We start from the raw sequence: 23,122 nt of genomic DNA, 5'->3' as shown, positions 1-23,122 counted from the left end.
AAAATTAACACACACAAATACAGATCATACATGGTACAATTCACAGTTTTGAGAGAAACGTAAAAAAAGTGTAAAGATGCAGCATTAAATCACAGCTGCATAAAATGAACTGTAATGCACAGTATATTAGTGAAATAATTTCACAGCCACCTCCTGTTGCTACTGCAGTGAGCTCAAGTGTTGTGAGTATGCACTTCAAATGCTGTGTGACACTAATCACCGGTGCATGAACAATTCATCGCCCCAGTCAACTGCATATCACAATGCTCCCAAAAAGCAGAGAAAAGTGATGACATTACAAGAAAAAGCTGATTGCTTGATAGGTATCATGTTGAGGTCTGCAGCTATGGTTGCCTGCCACTCCAGACAGACAATTCATTTTATAAACAGATGACATACACTTATAGTATGGATAAATACAGTAAATGTATTTTCTCTTATGATTTTCTAAGTAACATTTTCTTTTAAGAATACAGTATAGAATATATATATAATACATCAGTAAGGCTCCCAGTCAGTAACAGGCTACTAGTAATTAAGACTTTGGGGAATCACAAGTTATATGCAGATTTTTGACTGTGCGAGGGGCGGGTCAGCACCCCATCACCTGCATTGTTCAAGCGTCAACTATATATGTACCTACACACACACACACACACACACACACACACACACACGTGTATTAATTCCTCAGAAGCCCAGCCAAGCATCTTAGCTTGGCTACTTTTTAATTAGAAACAATTATTTTAATCAGAAAAGTATAAACAGTTATCAATTAGAATCTTCTTATATACAGATATAACTTGCAGAAGGTTAAGTCTGAGGAGGCTGTTCTGGGTACTTTTTACAGTCCTTTTTAGTTCTAAGAGTCCATGATACTGCATTTTTATGGCCAGAGGGCAATCAATTATGCACCTGGTTGTCTCAATAGGCAGTAAAACCTAATATAAATAAATGGCAAATTATCTGCCATAAAAAAATAAGAAAAATTTTTGAAATGTTAATTTCAACTCCAATGAAACATATACCTAATTAAAACAATTACTTATTCCCTGCTAGAATATAAAGGGAACAAGCTTGAGCTGCAAGGCTCAAGCTTTGAGAGCACAGAAAGATTTTTAAACTAATCATGCATTTTAAGTCCAAGAAATGGAGCCAGCCCATAATCTCATGTTGGAATTCCCCCAGGCAAAGTTGGGAACCACATCCTGACATCGTCTGCAATGTGATTTTCTGTTATTTGGTATTTTTAAGATGACGCCAACTCTTCTGTGCTTAGTTTAGGAGTCCTTTTAAGGAAAAAGTTAAAAAAAAAACCACCACATTTCACTTCTAAGTCAATGTTAGAATCAGCTTCTCCCTCTTTTTCCTCTTCCTCTTCTTCTCTTCCAAGTGGCTAGTAGCATCAGCAAAAAACATAACTTCACTTTTTGCCTCGCATTCCCTCTTGAGATAATCAAGACCAGCCATATTGAAGCCGATAACATCCTGGAGTGCAATACAAGAAATATTAAAAATTTTTCTCCCACTTCAGTTCATCACAGCAGCGTATGAGAGTTAGGGGAACCAAAGCTTCAGGTGTTGTTACTTATCTTTCCCTCATTAAGAACTTTTCTTGTTTGTTTTTTCTATTCCTACTAATTCCAATGAAAACTATCTCAAATATGAATTTATCGGTGGTAGGTACTGCTAAAGACAAAGCACAGCAAGACTATACTACTTCCTTTTTTTTTTTTTTTTGAGACGGAGTCTCGCTCTGTTGTCCAGGCTGGAGTGCAGTGGCCGGATCTCAGCTCACTGCAAGCTCTGCCTCCCGAGTTTATGCCATTCTCCTGCCTCAGCCTCCCGTGTAGCTGGGACTACAGGCGCCCGCCACCTGACCCGGCTAGTTTTTTGTATTTTTTAGTAGAGACGGGGTTTCACCGTGTTAGCCAGGATGGTCTCGATCTCCTGACCTCGTGATCCGCCCATCTCGGCCTCCCAAAGTGCTGGGATTATAGGCTTGAGCCACCGCGCCCGGCCAGCAATACTATACTACTTCTAAATCACACTAGGAATTTGCCTCATTATTTTATCTCTATACAAAGACACTTACCCGGACTTGGCTGACTTTTGAAATAGTTGTTTCCCTTAATTTTTCTATCACTGGCACAAGCATTTGATTGCTAGTGATCTGTCCAAAGTGAATCCTAATAGAAAAACAAAACACAGTCAGTCATGTTGAACCTAACATGGCTAGACACAGTAAACAGATAAAATATCAAAGCAACAACAAAATATACATTATAGAAATGTTTCGAGCAAAAAAAAAAAAAGCCAAAGAAATTTCTTTCTCTACTATTCAGGTCAATTTGATGATAACTTAAAAAATACTGTCCTAAACCTTATGACACATTCAACTCATTTGCAAAGGCTCTTTTCCCAGCCCAGCAACTTGCCAGTGGCTACAGATTTTGAGTGGTACTTTATGGAAAACTCAAAGACAGAATGAGCCTTCTAAGAAATGCTAACTCAAAAAAGTTGCATTAATACTTCTAATAAAGCCACAGCAAAAAAGAGAGACATTCATGAGAGATTCAAACTCTGACCCAGAGTACCAAGATATCCTTGATGACCCTGCTGTACCTGTCAGGTAGCACCCATCTATAACCCTCTGATACGCTATAAGTATTCGGGGTTTCTTGTAGAACCAGCAACCCTAATTCAATAGCACATATGCCATAGTAGTAAAAGAAATTATTAGTAATATGGTTAAATATGAAGTTATGTCTTTACAACTTGCCCCAGATTATGAATATGGCAACAAAACATACTCTTCTTCTTTTCTTGCTACTATCCTGGATAGAGTATAAGAAATGGAGGGTTAAGAATCATAAAACCAGGCCAATTCACCAAATACCTATTTGGTCAATTCACTAAATATACCTGTTTAACTATCTGGCATTGGCTGACCAGTTTTTGTCTTCATAACAGTATTTGAAGGAATATTCAATTTGTCTCCATCTCTGTTCTCTGCTGTAACAGCTTGAGAATGAGGGTGAGAGATGAGAAGAATATCAAGTCTTTGTACATCTATTCTTCTCAACTACCTATTAACAGAATTCTTCATATTTAAGAATACAACCTAATGAACATATTTGCTTTATGTTTCTTAGTTTACCTCTATATATGCCCCTACATTTCCATTTGCACCTGTAGAGACCAAGATAAATAAACTGACTTCCTTAAAATGTTGGTATAAGGACAAAGCAAAACCTGTTAGCTTACACTAAACACTTTAAAACAGGAATATCCACCCTTTTGGCTCCCCTGGGCCACATTGGAAGAATTGTCTCGGGCCACACATAAAATACACTAATGATAGCTGATGAACAACAACAACAAAGAAATCATTAAAAAATCATAATGTTTTAATAAAGTTTACAAATTTGCATTGGGCCACATTCAAAGCCGTACTGGGCCACATGTGGCCTGCGGGCCACAGGTTAAACAAGCTTGGCTTCAAATAAACAACAAATGAGGCAAATTGGCCAATCGTAATTGGCTTTTGCTAAACTGACTAGAACCAAAGCTATCTTAGATTGTAACACAGAGGCCGATGACTGAGTAAGGATTCCTGAGCAATGTATTACCATGACTTCTTACTTAAAGAGGTGGGTCATCATGATCCTTGTTTTAAAGGCAAGACTGATTGCTTAGGCTGGTAGCAAACTCCTAGGCTCAAGCAATCCACCCACCTCGGCCTCCCAAAGTGCTGGGATTACAAGAGTGAGCCACCGAGTGTGGCATACTATTTCTTAATCCCCAAGTGTTGACAGCTTCAGTTAAGGTACTACTGAAGCAGTTCTGCTGAAAAGACATGGTATTCTTTGGAAAAGGATGTTACCTGAGGAGGAAGAAGAGGCACCTGCATATAAGTTCAACATCAGAGCCCAGCTGAATGAATTCGTTAAAGAGTTTAAGAATGTCTGGGACATAAGAAAAAGGCAGCACAAGTAGAGATTCTTCCAGTTCACTGAAAAAGAAAAAATAGATATAAAAATGCCGCATTTGTTAACATTGTTAAAATGGTCAATTTTTAAATCTTTCCCTTTATTACTTTTTCTACTGATTTTATACTTGAATACACCTTGTGTAGAGTTAAATATTCATCTATAAGCTAGATGACTCCCTTTGTTTTTTGTATTTAACATCTTAATCTATTTGGAATGCATTTTGGTCAATGGCATGATGGGAAAATCTAACTTTTTCCCTCCAGATAAACAATTTCTCCAAAGCCTTTTGTTGAATATTCCATCTTCATATGATATTATTTTACCATATATTGAGTCCATTAGAGTCTATTATGATGACTTATCCTGACATGATGATTGATCCTGATACCAATCCTACACTATTTTAATTTTGCTAATTTTGTAGCCTTTTAATCTGGGAAAATAGTTCCCTCTAGAATTAGCTCAAGTATTATTTCATCAATTCCAATTTAAAATCTTAAGAGGATATCAAATGGGATTACAAACCTATTAATTAGGAAACATTAAATCTTTAAAACACAGAATCTTCCTATCTTCAAATGTATCATAACCTCCACATTAATCAATTTTCTTTTACATTCCTGTAGTGAAGTTTCATCTTTATCCTAAGACAGGTGTTATTTCTTGTAAAGAATATATATGTTAAAAAAAAAAAAAAAAAAGAATATATATGTAGATATTGTGGTTCATTATGAAAATGATAGCCTTCAGTAGTTCCAACTCATGAATGAAATCAAAAGGAAAATCACCAATAAAATAACAATTATTGCAAAAATGTATGACAAAGAAAATAAAGTATGGTGCCCAGGCTGGTTTCAAACTTCTGGTCTCAAGCGTCCTAAAATGTTGAGATTACAGACATGAGCCACTGTGCCCAGCCAGAGTTCTTTAAAAAACAGTAAAATAATACTTAAGAGCAAAAAGAGATAACTAAAAATTCACAAGAAAAAATACAAATGGTCAACAAATATGCTGAAATTTTAACTTCATTAATAGTCAAAAGAAACGAAAATAAACAATATTACCTTTTGCCTCTCACACTGGCAACAAATTTTTTAAAGCCTACTAAAAATCAGTATAATCACCCTGGAAAGTAATTTGGCAATATAAAAAAGCTCATGCCTACTGGTCAGTTATTAGGCTGCTAGGACTCTTAAGAAAAATAATCAATAATGATGACAAAGATATATGTGTAAACATATTCAGTGAAGCCACTGATAATAGCCAAAAAGGAGAAACAAATGCAATATCCAGTAATTATTCATACAATGGAATAATTCTGAATCCAATGAATTTTTTTTTAAACAATATGAACAAACAAATGTTCAGGAAATATGTGAAAAAGAACAGAATATAAAACTTTATATATTATTCCAATTGTGTATGTACATAGAAAAGAAGCCAAAATATAAAAAAAAAATTAACAGTTGGTGCTTCTAATTGAATTATATATTATTTCATTGCCTACAACATAAATCACTCCCTTTTATTTGTCCTTAAAAGCATCTCTCTTCATACTTTAGAAGGAACTTCCTAGTTCTAGCACTTGAAAAAGAACATTATAAATTATTTCCCATCAAAACTTTTATATAGTTAAACCTATAAGAAAGATAACCATCAATTATAATTTCTATTTATTTCCCATTCAGATAAGTATTTCATAAATGCTGACAGATTATAAAAATTGTGCACAAGGACTCACTCACCTTGACCTGATGCCTTTAAAAATCTCTAATACATAAGCTGAAGGCTATAAAGGAAGGATTAACACCATTAGTGATACTCTTGGTTGGTTTCTACTAAAGTTCTCTAATTTCTATCTCCTATAAAACAGGAACCCCTCTTTCTTATTTCAGAAAAAGTATTCTAAAATGGTAAGATCTGCATGAGTTTAGAGTAAGCCAGATCTCGGTTCACAATCAAACTATGCCCCTTACCAACTATGCTACAAGTCAAGCCAGATTCCTTATCTATAAGGTGAAGATACCCTGACTCACAAAATTACTGTGATGAGACATGCAAGTAAAATACTAATTAGAGATTACTAGATAAACATACATTCTCCCATTATTCTTCCCCTCTCTCTTCTTTATCTCATCAGACTGGTTTCTGTCAACTTTCCCTCCGAAGGCTGATTCGAAAGTTAATTTAGATGAACAGAATCTTCACAGGGCTTTGGACACTAAACATAAACAAGCACTAGAAAATAGAAGAATGCCAGTCCAGTCCAATCAAAAAGGCTGGCTTGGGAAGTTACACTAAAGTGGTGCTTTTGAAATACAAAATATCTTAGAGAATGCCAAGATTCAAAAGAGACTTTTAAAGACAAAGTATTCCCAGTAATCCATCCCCAAATCATAATGCCTCTACTTCCTTTCTTGTCCGTGTAAGTAACTTTGAATAACCAAGGGGAAACCATTAGACATTTTACTTACTGAGATACTGCCATAAGCCATTAGGATGGGGTTGGTGGGAAGTGGAACCTATGAAGAAATTATTAAATCAAGTCATTAAAAAAACTGAGACTTGTATAGCATTTGTTATAGACAGAGTGGTAACAGTATTTTATGATTTTGAAAAGAGAAAAAAGAGACCCTAAAAAACTGACAGAGTGTAAAAGAATTATCAAGCCTGTTAGTTTCTATAGTATTCATGAATGAGCTGGAACAATGTATTTTATCTAGATTTCTGAAATGGTTACCCTGCCTCCCAAACCAAAGTAGGAACGTGAGTTTCTACTCAAGACAGTAATCACCTCAATCTGTAATTTCCTTTCCTTCGCTTTCACTAAGACCAAGTGCCCTTCTTCCCACAGTTCCTCAATGTCTTCTAATGTAGTGAGTTGGAAAGATTCTACTCCATTTATTGCATATCCTGATCTTAGCTAATAAATCCCAAAACAATGGTTTTTCTCCTTAGGAAATCCCTTTATTGATACTGTAACTTACTATACTCTCTTATTACCTCTTTCCCTGCAGCTTTACAAATGGCTTTGTGTTCCTTCATTTTTGCAGTTTCTTCTCGGTACAACTCAATAGCCTCCATAATCCTCTCAGCCTACAGATGATGACAAAGGAAAGAAATCATCACAACACACTCCATCATCCCAGGACACTGAAACTGGAAGAGCTGACTAGAAATTTGCCAAATGAAATAGCTTCAATCCGTTTAATAAAGATGTGCCAATAGAGTGCCAAAAAGCGTTTAAAGACATTTTTGGTTTTCTTATTTTTTAATGTACAGGGAGAAGACTAAGTGTCGTGGACTCAGGTGGGATGATACCTAGACACTCTGAATAGGGCAGGTCCCAGGAACACCTGAAAGGAGCACATACTGATCAGAGAGTCAGGACTACTCCCATCTTTGGTTACAAGAGAAGAAAACAGGTTATAATCCCCATCTTTAAATCTCATGAACTTTTTGCCAAAAAATGGCTTTCTGGTTGATACAGAATAAAACTTTCACTAAAAAGTTGAGATCTTATTAAAAAACGAGAAACCACATTCTATATCAACTTACTGCTTTCACTGTTTCGATAGTTTTTTTTCCAGTAAAGTAACTGTCGCCTTGAGTCTCTCCTGGAACCTGCCAGAAACAAAGAAATCTTTGAACAACACTGTTGACCAGAGTTAAAGAGCTGATAAATTAATCTTACATCCATATAAGAACAGCTATTATTATTTTATGAAAATACTAACAGTGTTACCAGCTACCAGTAACAGTACTTAGCATATGTATTATCATAAGAATATCTTGCACATGTTTTAAAAGAGAATATCCAAATTTTCTAATGTTTATTTTTGCTCTACAGTGAATAAAATAATTCCCTAAAGCCTCAATTGCCAGAATGATAATTATTCAATAGCAAATTTGGTCAATCACTTGAACCACAAAATTGGGATATACAGCTGAAGAGAAAGAATCACACAGATTCTTTATCGGCTGGTGATACCTTCAACTTCTAGCCTCAATTTTAATCCTATTAGAAATTCTGGACATTATAGTCAATTTCAATAAGATAACTATATATGGGGCATAATCTCAAGGTCCCCCAAATTTACTTACTGCTGGTTGGTCTTCTTTGGCCACACTCTCCTCATATTCTGCTTCTCTTTCCTGCCATAAGATAGATATACATTAATTTGAGAGGAAAAAACACGGTCTCTATATAAAGAGAAATGAGGCAGCAAGACGGTGCTTCTTTGACAACATAATCCCCCTAATGGCATCTTTATCTCTGCCTAGCTTCTGAAATGGGTGACAATGGTCTTGAACAGATCTCCTGAAGGTTCTTGGACTTGTAATGAATGAGGTATAACTGCACTACACAGAAAACTTCAACTAGGACAGCCTGTCAGATACCCACTGGCATATTTGTAACCAAGCCTAAAGTTCTTACCATTTCCCTTTCTTCCTCAAGAATAAGAGGCTCCCTTGTTCTCTCCCAAAGTCTCAGAGATTTGTCATGGGACGATGATACAACATAGTCTCCACTGGGGCTTACAGCCAAACACCATATTTCCTGGTGATGCCCCTGGAGGGGGAAAAAAAAAAAAAAAAACACCTCAAGAATATCTCATTCACAGACCACTCTTAGTGGGTAATGTAAATATTCTTAAAAGTATTTTTTAAGTACCGAGCAAGCAAAGCAGGCATGTGGTTACCTCCAGAGTCTGTATGTGTTCAAATTTGTCTGCATCCCACTGTTTAATCTTATGGTCTTTTCCAGCAGTGAAGAAGAGGTGAGACTTGGGTACAAACTGTAGGTACATCACACTGAAAAATGACAGAAATATTAAAACGTCAACAAATTCCAGGTTAGTAAAAAGAGTTTTACACACATAAAGAGCTTTTGACTAGCTAGTTCTAGACTGTCTAACTGTATTTTAGAACTTATATCACTGCCTGAGAACACTGAAAAATAGATGCAGATGCTCAAGGAAAGTGATACTTACAGATAACTCAAAGGGAGGCATCTGAAAAGACTGTATGTACCTGTCATCATGCGCAAAGAGAGACTTGTGGCAGTCCCCAAAGTCCAAACCCCAGATTTTCACATTCCTATCAGCGGAGCCAGTTGCTATAAGTGCTCCATCCTATGGCAAATAAAAGTAAAATATTACCTTGATTTTTGAATTCTGTATATGAATAAAAAGGTAACCAGAATATTTAACCCATTTCTTTCAAACACATTAAAATGAAGTCAAAAAACTGATTTCATCTCTACTAAAAACACTGAATTCTTTGCTCTTACCTACAGAGATACTTAAAAAGCTTGTTAAGTAAAAGCATGAACACTGTGGCTTACATACTTTCATATTGCCACAGGGCAGTGCTATGCCTTGATGTAGGGTTATCTATTTACTTTTTTAGATAGGAAAAAGATTCTCTAATCTCTGGCAGGGGATTTGGAAAGAAAGTGGGAGACAGAAACAGAAGAAAAGCCAAGAAAGCCTCTATTAGAATGTTTATGTATCCCACGTTCCCTATCACTATTTCTCTTATCTCTCCTATTTCAATGCCTGGTTCAAATGGTTGTCAATATTAAAAAAAAAAGAAAGAAAGAAATATATTTAACACTGTAACTTAACATTGTTAGTACACTGATCACAGACAGCTATGAGGTCAACTCCTTTCACACAGAATAGACATTTTTTTTTTGAGACGGAGTCTTGCTCTGCAGAATAGACGTTTTTTTTAATATACATTGCCACTTGTAATCAAAACTAGATATTGGGAAATAAATGATTTTGGTCAAGAGACCAAAAGTTTACATAGTGTAAAATACCGTAACTATCCAAATATAAATCCAAGCTCCTCAGCAGCATTATCCTTCAGAACAAAACGGAATGCCTTTCTAAAAGTCTTTCATATTTTAGTGTACTCTACCAATTATAGTATTTTAAACAACAAAGTACTATTTGGGAGAGCTACAAGAAGGATAGAGATAATATTTGCAAAATTATTCTGAAAACATTAAAGTAATATATATAAGACACAATATATATTAATTTGAGACTGTTTTTGAAGAAAGAATGATGATAAAAACAAATAATCTAAAATGAAGATATCAAGCCAGAATTAAGAAAGTATCTGCTTCAGAAAAGACAACTATTACTGAGACACTATTTGAACTTTACTTACATAAGAGATGTCCATGCATATAACAGGTAGTTTGTGTCCATACAGTGAGAGAAAAAACTAAACATTAAAAAAAATAATAATTAATGTCTGTCTATAAAATATGGGTATAATTTATAACATGTAGGTCTAAAATATAACTTTAAACACATTTTTAAATTGCTTTATATTTGTATTTTCAAAGACAACCCACAAAAGACAGCTTTGTAGGAGTACCTATGTCCACTACACAGATCCTCCATGCACTTGCCAAAAATACTGCAGTATAGTGGAGGCAAGGAGGCCCCCAGAAGCTTACTGCCTCAGTCAGATCTCTGGATCTCTTCACTGAAAAGATTCCAGGGCACTTGTTTCCCAAAAAAATTCCCAGGCCCAACCTGGTCCTCTCAACTCTCTGGGTATAGGGCTCAGTAATCTGTATTTTTAAAAGCAATCTAGATGATCCTAATACATAGCCAAGTGTGAAATCACTGCCCAGGACACCTAGCAATGCTCTATGACTACTTAGTATGACAGAATTTTCTGTCCACAAGATTTTTTGAACACATGAAATATAACTTGCTTTAAACAAAATTCATGAACGATAGAATTATTTTAAAATGCTAGCTTCCCTAGTATACTTACATTGCTTTGATTCACACACACATTTTTAGAAATGTACTACTGCTGGGCACAGTCAAGGCCACTTCTTTATAGCCTCAACCCAAATTCTTAAGGTCAGTGAGTCAGAAAGGGAAAATATCCCCGGGCATAACCACTATACCTTTAAAGTATCAACATAGAAAATTTTCACAGTACAGTCCAGCAAAGACACAGCCAATAGCTTTTGATTGGGAGAGTAACTGACACACAGAACATCTTCATCTAGTTGCAAGGTTCGGGTTTGCTTCACAGAAAGTCTAGCACCACAAAAAACATCAAGAAAAAAATAAATGAGTATACAAATTCAGAAAAATCTAACTCTTTAGAGCACAACAAACGATACAATATGTCAAAAGGCCATTCAATAGCTCCCAATTTCCACTCCAAAAAATGGGTACAAAAAAATATCTACTCACCTCTTTTGGGTACTATTTTCATCTTTCACTAACTCAAAATCCCAGAATTTGACAGATTTATCTGCACCACCTGTCACAAAGCCACGCTGAAAATCAAATGAAATTTCAATTAAAAACTACTTTAGCATAAAAACTTTGCTATGAAGATACATTTTAAAAGTCTAAGAAAGTATTTTCATTTAATGTCCTGGGATAAAAATTAAGAAAAATGTGGTTCTCCCTAGCTCCTTTCACTGCTCTTTTGGGTCTGCTGCCACAAACCTTATGTGAAAATTCCTACCATCGACTAACATAGGCAGAAATACTAATAACTTATGAAAAGTTCTAGTTATACTATTATCTAGCATCAAGAAGAAAAAAAAACTCTCAGTAAACTAGTTTGAAAAATATACATAGAATGGAAAATCTACGTTTGTTTAAAGTATTCGCCTCAGAAGGATATAAATTTAGTCTGCAATGTCCCTGCTTAAAATATGTTGGAAGCTGTTTTCCATTATCAAGAAAATTAGTCTCGTTACATGGTAGTGTTAGTGTAAAGTACATAGAACACTGGATCTCAAGTGTCTGTTCTGCCACCTCATAGATTTATAACACAAGGAACAACCTTTCCGTAATCCCTAGTTTTGTTGAAAAAAAGACCACACAGTTTATGGAAAAGATAGAACACTCTACAAATGCAAGATTTATTACTATTTTAGACTCACGGCTGTTTTGTTTGGACCCCAAGTGGTATTAAACACTCTAAACTTCAGAGATTTTTTTCCAAAACTAAGATCTACTTTCAATGGATGAAAATTTTCTACCATTGAGAATATTTAAATAAATGGGCAAAATTTCTTAAGGTGTTGTCAAAAATAAAAATCTCAAGATTTTCTAAGCAACAGCCCCATTACTAGAATAAGCATACTTTTGCCAGGAACTGCTCTGAAGGTGAGCACATATTTATTGACTTGTAAGGGCTAACGTACTTGCCAAAATTACTAAATTTGTACAGTCATAGATGTTTGTTTGGGAAAAAAAAGGAGCAGCAAAGTCTACTCAGTTCTCTGCATCATGTTGCCCAAGAGAATATTTCCCCTTAAGAAGGATTACAAAACATTGGCAAAAAAATCACGAGGGTGAGCGATTGATGTCATGTTGCTGATAAGCAAAAGTAGCCAAACAGGATTTCATTTCATAATGACAGCTAGTCATTTACCAGGTATATAAGAAGGCATCATGTATGAACACTAAAGATTAGACCAAAAAAAAAAACAAAAAACAAAAAACAAAAAACAAAACTCAGGCTTTCTTTAAAGAAACCCTGAGAGAAATCTTTCTTAGCAGCAGTAAATCTTGATATAAGAATTGAGAACTGTGGCCAGAGGGCTGAAGTCCAGGGCTTTAAAATCTGGTTTAGTTACCTGATCTGGAGAGAGGGACATGGACCATAAAGCTCCATCATGTGCATCTATTGTCTCCAGCAGATTCCCCGAGGCCAAGTCATAAAGCTGCAGCTTCCCTGTCTGGGAAGACACAAAATGAGCACAGCTCCAGTGAACATACTTACAACCTCCATGATTCATGCCTGCACAATTTAGAAAAGACTTCATAACCAAGCTGCAAAAATGTGATCCATTGCTTAGGAAATGGATTCCACATTCCATGTTCTATATTTCCTATTTGATTAAATACTATTAAATCCCCTACTGATGTGCTGAGTTAACCTTGGCAGGGCTGCCATGTGTATAAGTATGGAATAATACCACTGTGCAGTACTGGACGCATTACTTTCATTGGTTCCACAACTTCAAAAGGAAAATATCATGACCACAGGCAAATCAGAATAAACAAAATAGCAAATGCAAACCTAAAAGCCTTTAAAGTTTAGCCAATCCTTTAAATGGATGATCCTCTACAGTTATTGGCTTAACCAACTCTTTTCCATCTGCTTTTCGTTTCCTCCTCTGCAATACATTGACAATAAGAAATGGGATCTACCTACAACACTGAAGGCGGCAATGAATTTTTAAAAATATCTTAATGGCATGAAAGCAATCACTTTAAAATTCCTATTTAGAGGTCTGTATATGCCATAGTCATGGTGTCAGCATGTATGCTAACACACACACAGAGGCAAAGCCTGCTCTACAATGAGCTTCTGCACAATGTGGTACAGACAGCATAAGCGTTTCCATGTCTGCTTATTTCCACGTGGCTGTCTCCCAATCTGACTAGCACCTAGGAATGAGGACTTGATCAGTTTGTCTTTACTGAATGCTTCTGTCTGCCAAGCATGATATTAGGTACATAATATATTTAATTATTACCCTTAATATATTTTATCATTCATTAAAACACAATTACATATGTGCTCATAAAAAGATGCATGAAAGGATGATCATCAAAATGTTAATGGTAGTTATCTCAGGATCATGATTTTAATTTTCTTCTTCATAATTTTTAACAAAGTAAAACTTCAGTAAACAAAATATGTAATAAACTAACATCCTCCTAGATTACTTAGCTCCAGTACATCTCCAATATGCTAAAAAGAACCAGATTTCTTAATTTTATGAATTTTTAGTAGAAAAGATCCAGATATCCCAGAAAAAGTCTCCATTTACCTTTGTTCCTATGACCACCTGTCTATCACCAGGTACAAAGAATGAGCAAAGTGCATATTCACAGGTCATTGTGCGAATACACTGCAGTGTAGACCTATGAGAAAGAAAAAATAAAGAACTCATGTTAAGAGGATCTGCTTCCCCATTTTAGAGGTCAGTGTGTAGGTTTCGATGCACTTACTCAGACAGATCAACATAAAAGAAGACAAGTCCTAAAAACCCTTGACTCACATACAATTATAGTCATGGGAGAAAATACGAAAGAGCACCAAACTTTGTTTACTTTATAAGGCCTCCAAATCCTAAGGAACAGAAATCACACAAAAGCAGGGTAGAAGTGTCTGTTGGGCTCCACAGAGCCCAATCTGCCATTACCAAAAAGTGAGTGAGTCTGAAGGGTTACAAGTCAAATTAGTACATCATTACAAATATCCCTACATTTTTTATAGGACCACAAACATTCATTAATTAAACAAATATATATCAAATGTCCACTTAACACACATTTACTGAATGCCCACTACATACCAGGTACTGTTCTAGGTGCTGGAGATACAACAGTGGATGAAACAGCAGAGGTTCCTAATCTCACAAAGGTTAACATTCTTTGGGAATAATAAATATGTAAATATTTGTATATCAGATGATAGGTGCTACAAAGAAACATAATGCTGGGAGAAGGGGATGAAGAGTTCAAGGAGTAGGGTAAGAATGATAGGACTGTCATCTGATAAGACACAGAAAAAGCTTATGGATAAATGGCGAAGATGGATCCAAGCAGAAAGAACAGGGACATTCTTATTCTGTTGAAGGAATAGCAAGAAGGCCAGTGTGGCTCTAGTGGAGGAGAAAAGGAGATTAGTAAGAGATAAGGTGTGTAAGGTAGGTAGAGTGAGATGGAACTATTGGAAGTGATCTAACTTCCACTATAAAAAGATTACACTGGCTACTGTGTTGAGAACAGACTATAGAGGGGCAAGCAAGAAAGCAGGGACACCAGTCAGGGGGCTATTACAATAACCCAGATGAGAGATGACAGTGTTTGAATGGGGCAGTGGCAGTGCAGGTGGTAAGATGAGGCTGGATTCAGGATCAGTTTTGAAGGTAGAACTGATAGGATCTGCTAATAGATTGGATGAATATGGGATATGAAAATCAACAATGGGCTGGGTGCGGTGGCTCATGCCTGTAATCCCAGCACTTTGGGAGACCGAGATGGGTGGATCACTTGAGGTCAGAAGTTCGAGGCCAACATGGTAAAACTCTGTCTCTACTAAAAATACAAAAATTAGCCAGGTGTGGTGGCACATGCCTGTAATCCCAGCTACTCGGGAGGCTGACACAGGAAAACCACTTGAACCCAGGAGGTGGAGGTTGCAGTGAGGCGAGATCACATCAATGCACTCCAGCCTGGGCGACAGAGCAAGACTCTGTCTCTAAATAAATAAATAAATAAATAAAAGAAAATCAAGAATGGCTACAAGGTTTAGACTACAACAACTGGTAGCAAGTAATCATTTATTAAGATAGGGAAGTCTGAAGGAACAGCAGGTGGGAGGATTTTTGGAGACATGAACATCTAAGTTTGGTTTGGGACACATAAACGTTTGAAATGCTTAATTAGACATCCAACTGGGGACACATAAAAGTTTGAAATGCTTAATTAGACATCCAACTGGTGACACAAAGTATTTGTATACATGAGTTTGATGTTTAGGGAGGAGGTTAAAGCTGGATATAAATGTATGTGTCATCACACAGAGAAAGCTACATGACAGGAGATAACATAAAGTGAGTTTAGATACACAAAAGGCCCAAAGACTCTACCCTAAAGTACTCTAACACTTAGACATCATAAAGATAAGAAGGATGGAGCGAGGACTGAGAATAAATAGACAGCAAGGGAAGGGGAAATAATGAAAGTCAAAGAAAGTGTTTCAAAGAGAGGAAGTTATCAATTCAAGGAGAGAGCATAAAATAAAGCTTTTAGCTCACTGGATTTGGAAACGTGATCACTGATGACAATGACTGTTTTGCTGAAACGGTGGGGACAAAAGCTTGATGGGAGACAGATGAAGACAGAATGGAAAAAATGGAATCAGAGAATGGGGTAGTAACTGGAGAGCAATGCAGGGTGAGAGGGGGTTATTATTTCCTTTAAGATGGGAGATATGATCATTAGCTTAAAGGTTTTGGAGATATTTGGTTTGACAACAGAAGCAAGGTGTAAAGCTGTCATCTAGGAAAGTAAAAGAAGGGTGAGAAATTAGGGTACAATTACTGGGCAGCACTAACAGGCTGCTTTTTATTAAGTTTAAAGAGTAGGTAGTATGGTTGTGTGTTTTTCTCTAGCCAAGTACAGTTACAAGCACTAGACATGGAATAAGCTTGCCTATAAAACATCATTTCACAAACCTGTTCCATATTTTAATGGAATCAGCTGCAGCTGAAAGAACAGCAATATTGTCTGAGCTGAATGACAAAGTCCGCACATCACTACGATGACCCCCAATGGTGATTCTGCTTGTCCTGACAGGCTGAGGAGTAGGCAAGGATGGATTCAGTGAATACAGTTCCACCAGGTTGTTCTGCAGCAAGAAGACAGCCTTTAACTCTCCTTGAGGTGAATGAATCAAGTCAAAGGATCTGCATAAGAAAATAATCATAAATGTTCTAGCTACCATCTTAGCTCACAAGGTTAACTTTTTCCAGGAAAAGGCTTTGCAATGTCCTCTATCTATATAAAGCCTGAATAACTATACATAATTTTTCAAATAAGAGTGCTGTAAGGCTGGGTGTGTGGCTCACACCTGTAATCCCAGCACTTTGATAGACCGAGGTGAGTGGATCACTTGAGGTCAGGAGTTTGAGACCAGCTTGGCCAACATGGCAAAACTCCATCTCCACTAAGAATACAAAAATTAGCTGAGTGTGGTGGCACAAGCCTGTAATCCCAGCTACTGGGGAGGCTGAGGCAGGAGAATTGCTAGAACCTGGGAGACTGAGGTTGCAGTGAGCCGAGATCATGCCACTGCACTCTAGCCTGGGCAACAGAGTAAGACTCCATCTCAAAAAAATTAGGGAAAAAAAAAAAAAGAGTGCTCCGAGTATTGAGTAGGCTTTTAAGTCAAAAAAAAAAAAAAAAAACTAGGCTCAGATCCTGGTTCTGATACATACCTTCGTTTTGTGTATGTAGTCTTTATAAGTGACTTTATATCCTTTCTGAACGTGGGGCACACTTTTATTTTTTTTTTTCAATTAGCCACAGGAAAAGACAGTAAATGACTACCTAAAAGGGTACTACAATAATCCAAATACAAGACAAAAAGTGGGCCCATGGTTAGGGCGACAGGAGCACGGTGTGACACAGATGTCTCATGACCACTGTCTCCAAATATATAATTCATAGACAGCTTACAAATAGCATGAAAAAGCCAATAATACTTGGTAGCTGACTATTTCTATGATAACTTCAGATAATTTATTTTTACTCACTTGATTTTGGCAGAAGTTTTGATATTAGTCACCCGCTGGATTTCATCTTGCAGACTCATTTCAACATTAACTTCAGGATCTTCCTCCTCTCCTTTGCAAGAATGTAATCTAGAGGGAAGAAGAAAAGTGTATCATGCTCTTATTTTTCTAGAAGCAGCTTTGCACTTTGAGTTCAAAATCTGGCCCCTCGACCGACAAACTGTGTGATTCTGGAAAAGTCACTTAACCACACAGGATTACCATGAGAATTAAACAATGTAGTATAAGTGGAAATGCTTTGTACACTACAATGTCATAAAGTATTATTTCACTTAATAGCTACCCTTAAGAAATGGATTCTGAATGCAATAGCCCATAAAATTTCTTATAACAAGGTCCTTGTAATTACAACTATTCCACTGAAACGTCTCTGGTTATTTTTCTAATTTCAGGACTTTTTAGAAAACTCATTAACCTGCACTTAACAATCCAACCATGTTAAATAAACCAGAATAGGTCTCAAAAGATTTGCTGAATCAGATGATTTTCTATCTCTCTGAGACTTAACAAATTTGGGTTATCGGTACCTCACAAGTTCTTCTTTAACTTTTAACGGTAATTGATAAGAGAGTAAATATTAAAGAAGCCAGTTTTTTTCAGTAACATGGGGCCTATCCAGGATATTTCATTATTAATATAAGTATTAAGAAAACATACTTTGCTTTCTTTCTAGCTTTCTTCATCTTCTTGTCCATTTTCTTCTTAATTTCCTCTTTGGAAAGGATACAAAACAATTCTAACACAGAATCAGTTCCCTAGAAAGGCAAAAGGTTAATGTGAGTCAAGGAGAGGTGATCTGTAATTTACCTAATTCTCAAAAGTAAACAACAATATTTATATTTCTTCCCTTAGTTAATCTCTCTGGGTTTGCTATCTCATCTGTAAAATGAGGATATCACTTCCTACTTGTAGCATTGCTCTGAAGGCTAAACAAGAAGTTAAATGCTTTTAAATTGCTTAGAAGAGCAAGCATTTAATAAATGGTTGCTAATAAAAATAATATTGGTGTAAAAGTAATTGCAGGTTTTACCATTACTTTTTAAATTACTTTTCCAATTACTTTTTCACCAACCTAATAGTAATTATTATTTCTGTTGTTATGCTAATAAAGCTAGAGATTATAGGTCCACACAGTATCATATAATGAATTATTAACATGAGTCAAGAAAAAGTCATCTTTACATTGAATATGAAAGAATGAGTATTTGAAAGGAACAGCCTAGTCCTTGTTATTTTCTCCTAAGTATGGTACTCACATGGCAAGCAAGAATCCTGCCTGTCTTCTCAACTGCAAGGTTTACAACTCTGTCTCTTCCTTCCCGCATTATGGAACCAGCTTTTCTACATGAAAGGATTCGCTACAGAAGAAGCAAGAGCAGATGAAGGTTAGATGTAAGTTCTGCTGAACTTCTGAAAAAAATATAATTCTAATAAGTGCAAGTGACAAAAATATTCCCTAAAGTGATGATTCCCTAAAAATCTGCAATTCTTACTTTCCCACTATTCAACACAATTAAACTTAAGAAAGGAAAATGAATTACATCCTCAGGGGCTTCATCCATCTCAAAGGTACTATCCTCTGCCTCAAGAGTATCTTGTATTCCAGGAGAAGATCCTTTGATTTTCTTGGGGTCTGGTTCTTCCAGGTCTTCAATCTGTTTTATAAAAATGGGAAAATAAAAGCTGAAATAGTATGTTCCGGGAGGTATTTTGTTGTTGTTGTTGTTGTTGTTGGAGACAGAGTCTTACTCTGTCGCCCAGGCTGCAGTGCAATGGCATGATCATATCTCACTGCAGCCTTGATCTCCTGGGCTCAAGCCATGCTCCCACCTCAGCCTCCCAAATAGCTGAAACCACAGGCACCGCCATGCTTGACTAATTTTTAAATTTTTTGTAGAGACAGGTTCTTGCCTTGTTGCCCAGTCTGGTCTCAAACTTGTGTGTGGACTCAAGTGATCCTCCTGTCTCAGCCTCCCAAAGTACTGGGATTACAGGCATGAACTACTGTGCCTGGCCCAAGAGGTAACTCTTAATCCTGAAGACTTAGAAATCTTTCTTATGGCCAATAATAGCTTCTAATCTGTGACCTCCCTTATCAAACCTCCTCAGTAGCAGGGCAGGTATCAGAACTTATTAAAAACTGACTACATAATATACAAACAGAATATTACTCATTATACTATCTCCAAAAACTTTCTATAGCATATAGACTACTGTTTAGTGACAACAGTGAAAAAACGACCCCACTCTTCACTAACTTCAAAATTTTCTCTGTATTTAGGTGAAAGGTCGACCATATTGTAGAACAAAAAATTCAAATTGGCATTAGGAACTGCAAAGGCATCGCAAGACAGGTTGATACATTTTCTCCTTAAATAAAAGATAACCCCTAGCCTACTAATGTAACTCCCATCAAAATGGCTGCTGGACACCGCACACACCGAAATTCAGCTAAACCTAAGGTCTGCAAGCTTTTCTTCTATGTAAATTCTTTGAATGTCTAAGAAAAAGTTACAGATCTTTTCAGAATATACATATTTATAAACATAAAATTCTACATATATGTTTGAGGAGAAAGGTTCACAGATATTCTGAAGGCCATCCATGGACCCCCAAAGGTCCAAGAATATCTGATTAAGAGTGCCACAAAATAAAACATTAGTATTACCAGAAACTGTAAGCCTAAAGCTAACCTGAGCTCAAATAAATGAGGATAATGAGCATACAAGGAAGAAAAGCTTTTTTAGGGTTGCAGGTTATTGATGTGATAGAATTCCTTCTAATACTATGTGAAGTACTCAATAATTCCATCTGATTCTAAAACCAAGGTGCTTATGAAACTTCTAAACATGACACTGCCCATGATTTTAAAAAGTAATTACCTCTTGCAGATAAGCTATGTCCCATACCCTCAGTTCACTGTCTGAGGCTCCAGTGATGAGTCGCTTTTCTTCTGACACCAGAACCAACCCCCATATCTATAGAATATAAAAAGATTTGAGTAATACAACTTTCAAGAGATTCCAGGTAGTATAATATGATGTTCCAAAAGTCTAAGTTACACCGTAGTGAAATGTCTTTAGCACCTTAAAGGCAAAGAAAAGGCATAGCGACAATCCTTTCAAAATGCGCTAAGAGAAATCTCACTTTTACAGAGGAAAAAAAATGGCCTGCGGTGAAACTGTTACTTTTGTGATACTACGAGTTTGTCTCTAACCTCCTATAATCAAATTAAGATAATAGCTGTTCAGCATAAATCTTAACTGAAATCCACTCAAATGATGATTTTAAGTCTTCTATTTCTTTGCTTTTAGCAGTGTCTAGCAAATAAAAGGTGCCCCACTAATGTCCATGGCATAACTTTCAGCTTCAAGTATCCAGGAATTAAATAAAGAAAATAATATTGTTGCAAATCAACAAATAATTTAATCTTCTTGTCATTAATTCTAGGTATTACCTTCCTGAATGCCTGATATGAATAAAGCACTGAGGATGCAAAGATGTATAAAAAACAGTCCCTGAACTCAACTAATTAGATCTGTGTTCAAGTAACTATTATAACAGCTACCATATGCTGCTTACCTATCAGTAAGCTAGATGCTGCACACATAATATTATTAAACTTCCCTACATTCATAAAAGTGGACACTTATTATTTAGAAATGATGAAACTCAGGAATTAAAAACCATCCAAGGTCAATTTTTACTACATATCAGAGCATCAGTATCTGCTTCAATGGCTGGCATTGCTTCCATCAAACCAGCCTCACTATCCCTCAAGATGGCATATAATTATTGTGTGCAGTAAAAACAAAGAGCCATGGAAGGGGAAGCGAAGAACACCACCTTTTCCCTTTTGCTTTCCCATTATTTCCCTGGGCCCGTGACCCTCCACGTACCTCAGTCCGGTGGCCAACCATTGTTTTAAAGCAGTGCTGAGTATCAAGGTCCCACCATTTCACCATGGTATCTTTCCCACTAGAAGAAGAAACAGGAGAAAAAAATATATATCCCGTTTAGGAAAACTTATTCAACTAATAGGGAGATCCAAAACTCACTGTTGCTTTAAAAGGAACATATGCTTCAATAATGTCTAAAGTTCCGATTCTCTCTGATCTTTCTTTTGAAAAGCAAAGAATCATAACTTTCCTTGTAGTTATTCCTGTGCAGAAAATAAAATGTTCCACCTGCAAGCACAAGAATGACTTTAGATGCAGAGTACCAAAGAATACAGAATTTGATCCATCATGGCTTCCTCCTATCATTTCTATCATCACAGCATTGGCATTCCCTCAGACAATCTACCATGGAAACATCTTAGACTTCTCCCATTCCCTTGTCTTCCTGTCCAGTTAGTCTCTTGTCCTGAAAATGCCTCCTCTGTGAAGTTTCTAAGTATTGACACCTTCTAGTCCGTTTCTGTACACTAACCTGAACTTAAGTCCTACTACCTGGATTATTTTAACAACTTCTCATTTGGTCTCTGTCCATTGCTGTTCTTTCATCCCATCCAATGTGCAACTGTCAGATAACCTTAATTTTTAATATTTGCACTCACTCAATGTTCCCTGTAGAATGAAAATCAGGCTCTTTGGCAGCATTCTCAAAATTTCCCATTTATTTGTTCCTAACCCCCTAAATATAAGCCCTCCCAGCCAATGGCCTCTACTACTCCTGCTCAAACACCTCTTCCCTACCTCTTCACTACATAAATCTAATATAATCCTCCTTCATGAGCAAACTGGGAAAAAAAAAAACCCTCAAAAACCTGATTTACAAAGTCCATCCCATATAACCCCACCTTACAGTGTTATTTACTTTCCTTTATATTCCCTAAGCTGTAATATATATATTTTCTATTAGAACTATAGAATCATTCTCTTACAGAACCTGTGTTATCTGAACAAGACACTAATTTACCTGTATCCTATCCCACAGAAACAAATCCACCATTGGTAAAGCATTTAGTGCTCACAGCTTTTTCTGAGTTATTACTATGGTTCCTCTAATTAATGCCTGGCAAACCTTGGTATCCCAGCTTTTCCTAGGTGGCCATTCTTTAGGAATATTCATTATTATGTTAGGTTGAACAATATAAGATTGTTGATATTTGATGATTATGTACACAAATAAAAATTTCAAATGGTTCATCCTAATAGGTGTTTAGGAGGACTATGAAGTACAGTACATCTCTCCTCAAAAGGCGAGCCAAATTTAACACCTGGTATTCATATCTTCCCTCTGCTCCATATTCTGATTCCTGGCTTTCTAGATATCTAGAAAGTAAACAAAGCTCATTCTATAATGAGCTTCAAAAGGCTAAGAAACATGGCAAAACTGATATCAAGAGAAAAGAATGACAAATTAGAAAAATTATTTTAAAAATAATATAACTTTAGACAGCTCTACAATACTACTTAGAAGAAATGGAAAAAAGGAAAGCAGGAGAACAGGAGAGAACACTAATGCATAAGCATGAGCACACTGCTCATGAGAGAAATGAGTAAGGAAGAAAGCAAATTCTCTCTTCCTAAAAAAGAACTGGAAATTAAACCATTATTTTTTTACCTAGTAACTAGCAGGTTCTTTTCTCGTAGAAACAAGGCTTGTGTGATGGCGTCCTTGTGCCCCTTTAGACGGTAGAGACCACTTTCATTGATCACATCCCATACAATAACATCTGTGTCCTAAAGGGATCATATAATACAGATGAAAAGTAATTTTCTTTACCACATATGGCCTAACTTGA

General features: G+C 36.3%; 2 protein-coding genes across 3 annotated transcripts in view; one reads left to right on the top strand and one right to left on the bottom strand.

Moving 5' to 3' along the window:
* SPAG17 (sperm associated antigen 17) overlaps positions 1 to 7,236 on the top strand; it is a 242,530-nt gene extending 235,294 nt beyond the window's left edge. Inside the window, exon 49 of the mRNA XM_012000865.1 lies at positions 7,049 to 7,236. The gene's annotated coding sequence lies outside the window, so the exon portion shown is untranslated. The remainder of the gene's footprint in view (positions 1 to 7,048) is intronic.
* Positions 725 to 23,122, bottom strand: part of WDR3 (WD repeat domain 3) — a 29,402-nt gene continuing 7,004 nt past the window's right edge. For both annotated transcript variants that reach the window (XM_012000855.1, XM_012000856.1), the window contains 24 exons: positions 22,942 to 23,060; positions 21,273 to 21,351; positions 20,256 to 20,351; positions 18,915 to 19,028; positions 18,630 to 18,731; positions 18,031 to 18,128; positions 17,335 to 17,442; positions 16,255 to 16,485; positions 13,840 to 13,933; positions 12,637 to 12,738; positions 11,234 to 11,319; positions 10,939 to 11,074; positions 10,179 to 10,235; positions 9,030 to 9,130; positions 8,699 to 8,810; positions 8,434 to 8,568; positions 8,100 to 8,150; positions 7,554 to 7,619; positions 6,999 to 7,091; positions 6,470 to 6,517; positions 5,741 to 5,784; positions 3,887 to 4,015; positions 2,096 to 2,189; positions 725 to 1,488 (listed from right to left, as the gene is read on the bottom strand). In XM_012000855.1, the coding sequence (XP_011856245.1) occupies positions 1,333 to 1,488; positions 2,096 to 2,189; positions 3,887 to 4,015; positions 5,741 to 5,784; positions 6,470 to 6,517; positions 6,999 to 7,091; positions 7,554 to 7,619; positions 8,100 to 8,150; positions 8,434 to 8,568; positions 8,699 to 8,810; positions 9,030 to 9,130; positions 10,179 to 10,235; positions 10,939 to 11,074; positions 11,234 to 11,319; positions 12,637 to 12,738; positions 13,840 to 13,933; positions 16,255 to 16,485; positions 17,335 to 17,442; positions 18,031 to 18,128; positions 18,630 to 18,731; positions 18,915 to 19,028; positions 20,256 to 20,351; positions 21,273 to 21,351; positions 22,942 to 23,060 (2,451 nt within the window). In that variant the 3' untranslated portion in view covers positions 725 to 1,332. The remainder of the gene's footprint in view (positions 1,489 to 2,095; positions 2,190 to 3,886; positions 4,016 to 5,740; positions 5,785 to 6,469; positions 6,518 to 6,998; positions 7,092 to 7,553; positions 7,620 to 8,099; positions 8,151 to 8,433; positions 8,569 to 8,698; positions 8,811 to 9,029; positions 9,131 to 10,178; positions 10,236 to 10,938; positions 11,075 to 11,233; positions 11,320 to 12,636; positions 12,739 to 13,839; positions 13,934 to 16,254; positions 16,486 to 17,334; positions 17,443 to 18,030; positions 18,129 to 18,629; positions 18,732 to 18,914; positions 19,029 to 20,255; positions 20,352 to 21,272; positions 21,352 to 22,941; positions 23,061 to 23,122) is intronic.

The sequence above is a fragment of the Mandrillus leucophaeus genome, unplaced genomic scaffold, assembly GCF_000951045.1.
Source record: "Mandrillus leucophaeus isolate KB7577 unplaced genomic scaffold, Mleu.le_1.0 Scaffold64, whole genome shotgun sequence".
Lineage (NCBI taxonomy): Eukaryota > Metazoa > Chordata > Mammalia > Primates > Cercopithecidae > Mandrillus > Mandrillus leucophaeus.
This window is presented reverse-complemented; position numbering and strand designations above follow the sequence as displayed.